This window comes from Penaeus vannamei, chromosome 5 (genome assembly GCF_042767895.1).
Source record: "Penaeus vannamei isolate JL-2024 chromosome 5, ASM4276789v1, whole genome shotgun sequence".
In the NCBI taxonomy this organism is placed as follows: domain Eukaryota; kingdom Metazoa; phylum Arthropoda; class Malacostraca; order Decapoda; family Penaeidae; genus Penaeus; species Penaeus vannamei.
The window spans coordinates 25905595-25908094 of NC_091553.1; the positions used below are offsets into that span (position 1 = coordinate 25905595).

The 2500-nt window shown below is 44.2% G+C and overlaps 1 protein-coding gene across 1 annotated transcript in view; it reads right to left on the bottom strand.

Annotated features, from left to right (window-relative positions):
- Positions 1-866: 866 nt before the first annotated feature.
- The window catches only part of LOC138861777 (uncharacterized), a 1817-nt gene continuing 183 nt past the window's right edge, over positions 867-2500 (bottom strand). Inside the window, exons 1-6 of the mRNA XM_070121610.1 lie at positions 2234-2500; positions 1865-2138; positions 1593-1826; positions 1313-1410; positions 1057-1217; positions 867-951 (exon numbers count right to left, since the gene is read on the bottom strand). The exon at positions 2234-2500 is cut by the window's right edge and continues 183 nt beyond it. Of these exons, the coding sequence (XP_069977711.1) occupies positions 867-951; positions 1057-1217; positions 1313-1410; positions 1593-1826; positions 1865-2138; positions 2234-2500 (1119 nt within the window). The remainder of the gene's footprint in view (positions 952-1056; positions 1218-1312; positions 1411-1592; positions 1827-1864; positions 2139-2233) is intronic.

The window sequence follows — 2500 nt, forward strand, 5'->3', positions numbered from 1 at the left end:
ACACACACACACACACACACACACACACACACACACATATATATATATATATATATATATATATATGTATATATATTATATATATACATATATATATATATATATATATATATGTATATATACATACATACATATATATATATATATATATATATATATATATATATATATATATATATGTATATATATATATATATGTATATATATATATATATATATATATATATATATATATATATATATATATATATATATATATACATATGTATGTATGCACACACACACACACACACACATATATATATATATATATATATACATATATCATATAGGAGCTAACGCCGACGGGGGCGCATAGCCGCATCCACCCTTTGTTTCCACCTACGAGGGTCCCTCATGGCAAACCGCCAGACAGGGACTTGGCCCATCTCGAGCTCCTAACGACAGGTTTGATCGATATGCCAAAGCCACAACTTCCTAGGTCGTTCCACAGGCCTCCTCCACTCAGGGTTGTCTCTTGCAGAGTTGGTGATCACGGATTGTGCAGGTCCTGTGCCAATCTCACGACGCAACCATTGGTTGGACGCATGGTCCCACCAACAGTATCTGGTGCAAGGACCTATTATAAAAGGTATCAAGACGAGACTCCAAGGCACAGGATAATGTCCTGGTTTCACTACCGTATAGCAAAACTTGCATTATCAGGGCCTTGAAAAATGCGTAGCTTAGGCCTTCTTCTTCTCGAAATATTCTTGTCAAGAGAGTTCATGACTCCTGCTGCCAGGCCAATCCGTCTGCCTATGTCCCGGTCTGACAGCCCAGAGTTATAAACTACACTACCAAGGTATGTATAGCTCTCTGTGACTTCAATGTCCTCGCCTCAGGCATGTACCGGCCGAGCAGGTTCTCTTAACAAGTCCCCAAAGTCCTGGATCTTGGTCCAGAAGACCTCTAGATCCAAGAATTGTACTTCGTTACTAAATGCATCCAGAGCCACTACTAAGGATTCCAAGGACAGATAGAATAGCAAAGTCATCAGAAAAATAAGTCAGTAACCTTAATATTGCAAAGAGTTGCTCCACAATGACTTTGGACAGTAGCTCTGCCCAGTATCCAGTCCATGCAACTGTTGGAGTGTGGTGTGCAAGGACACAGCCTTGCCTCACTCCTAAACTAAGAGGAAAGAGCTTGACAAGCCTCCACCACACTTTACAGCACTTTCAGTACCAGTATACAGGCTTGCAATTAGTCCAATAATCCTTGTTGGAATTCCTTTCAGTCTCAGGATCTCCCAAAGTGATTCCCGATGCACTGTATCGAACGCCTTCTTGAGGTCGATGTAGGCTGCAAGCAGACCACGCCTGAGCTCACGATGGCTCTCTACAATGACTCGAAGCACAAGGATACATTCTATTGTGGACTTACCAGGAGTGAATCCGGATTGCTCTGGCCTCTGGTGCCTCAGGTGGTTTCTGATACGTCTCAGAAGGATGTGGGCAAGAACCTTGCCTGGTATACTGAGCAGTGTGATGCCTCGGTGATTGCTGCAGTCCCATCGATCCCCTTCCCCTTCCAGAGAAGGATGACCACACCCCTCAACAGGTCAGGGGAAATGGTACCGGACTGCCAGATGGCAGCCAGGACAGCATGCAACCCCTGTAACATAAGTTCACCATCAGTCTTTAACAGTTCAACTGGGATGCTGCCCGCTGCTTTACCACTCCTCAGCTTGTAGATCGCCCTCCTAACTTCAGTTAGGATAGTTGGATTCTCACTGATGGATGGGTCCAGCAACAGAATATTGGCACTACCTACATCCAAATTAACTGTTGGTGGATCAACCTGGCACAACTACTCAAAATACACAGCACCACAACAGGATCTGAGATGATCTGGCCACCTACTGAGCGAACTGCTGTCACTTGTGAAGAGGGCTTGGAGTTCAGCTTTCTCAAGGCTTGGTATGCAGGACGCTCAATTACTAAAGAATGTCCTTCGACTTTCTCTGCAAGACTCCTATTAAACTGTTCCTTGTCCCTTCTTAACAGTGATCGAGTTTTGCGCACCTGAGATGAGTGTAAATCCCAACCCCCTGTCAGACGAGCCATATGACAAGCATCTGTGGCTTCCAGTATCTTCTGTGAGATAAAATTCTGTCTTGCTCTCGGGCGTTCAAAATCGATTCTTGAGCTGCATCAAGCGATTTGCACTTGAAGGTGTCCCACAGAAGTACAGGGTCCACCAGATTGTCAAGCACTGTGAAACGACTAGAGACTGCCTCTGCAAACCCCCAGACACACTCCACCTCTCTCAGCCTGTCCAAATGAAGCACCTGAGGGTGATCATTAGACCACTGGCGAGTTTTGAAATGGACCCAGAGGGTAGCCACAACCAATTTATGGTCAGTACCACAGAACTCGGGCCTCCTAAACACCCTGTAATTTTGGAGGATCCTCCAACGAATGTTAATGAGTATGTGGTCGATCTCCTTAGCTGCATT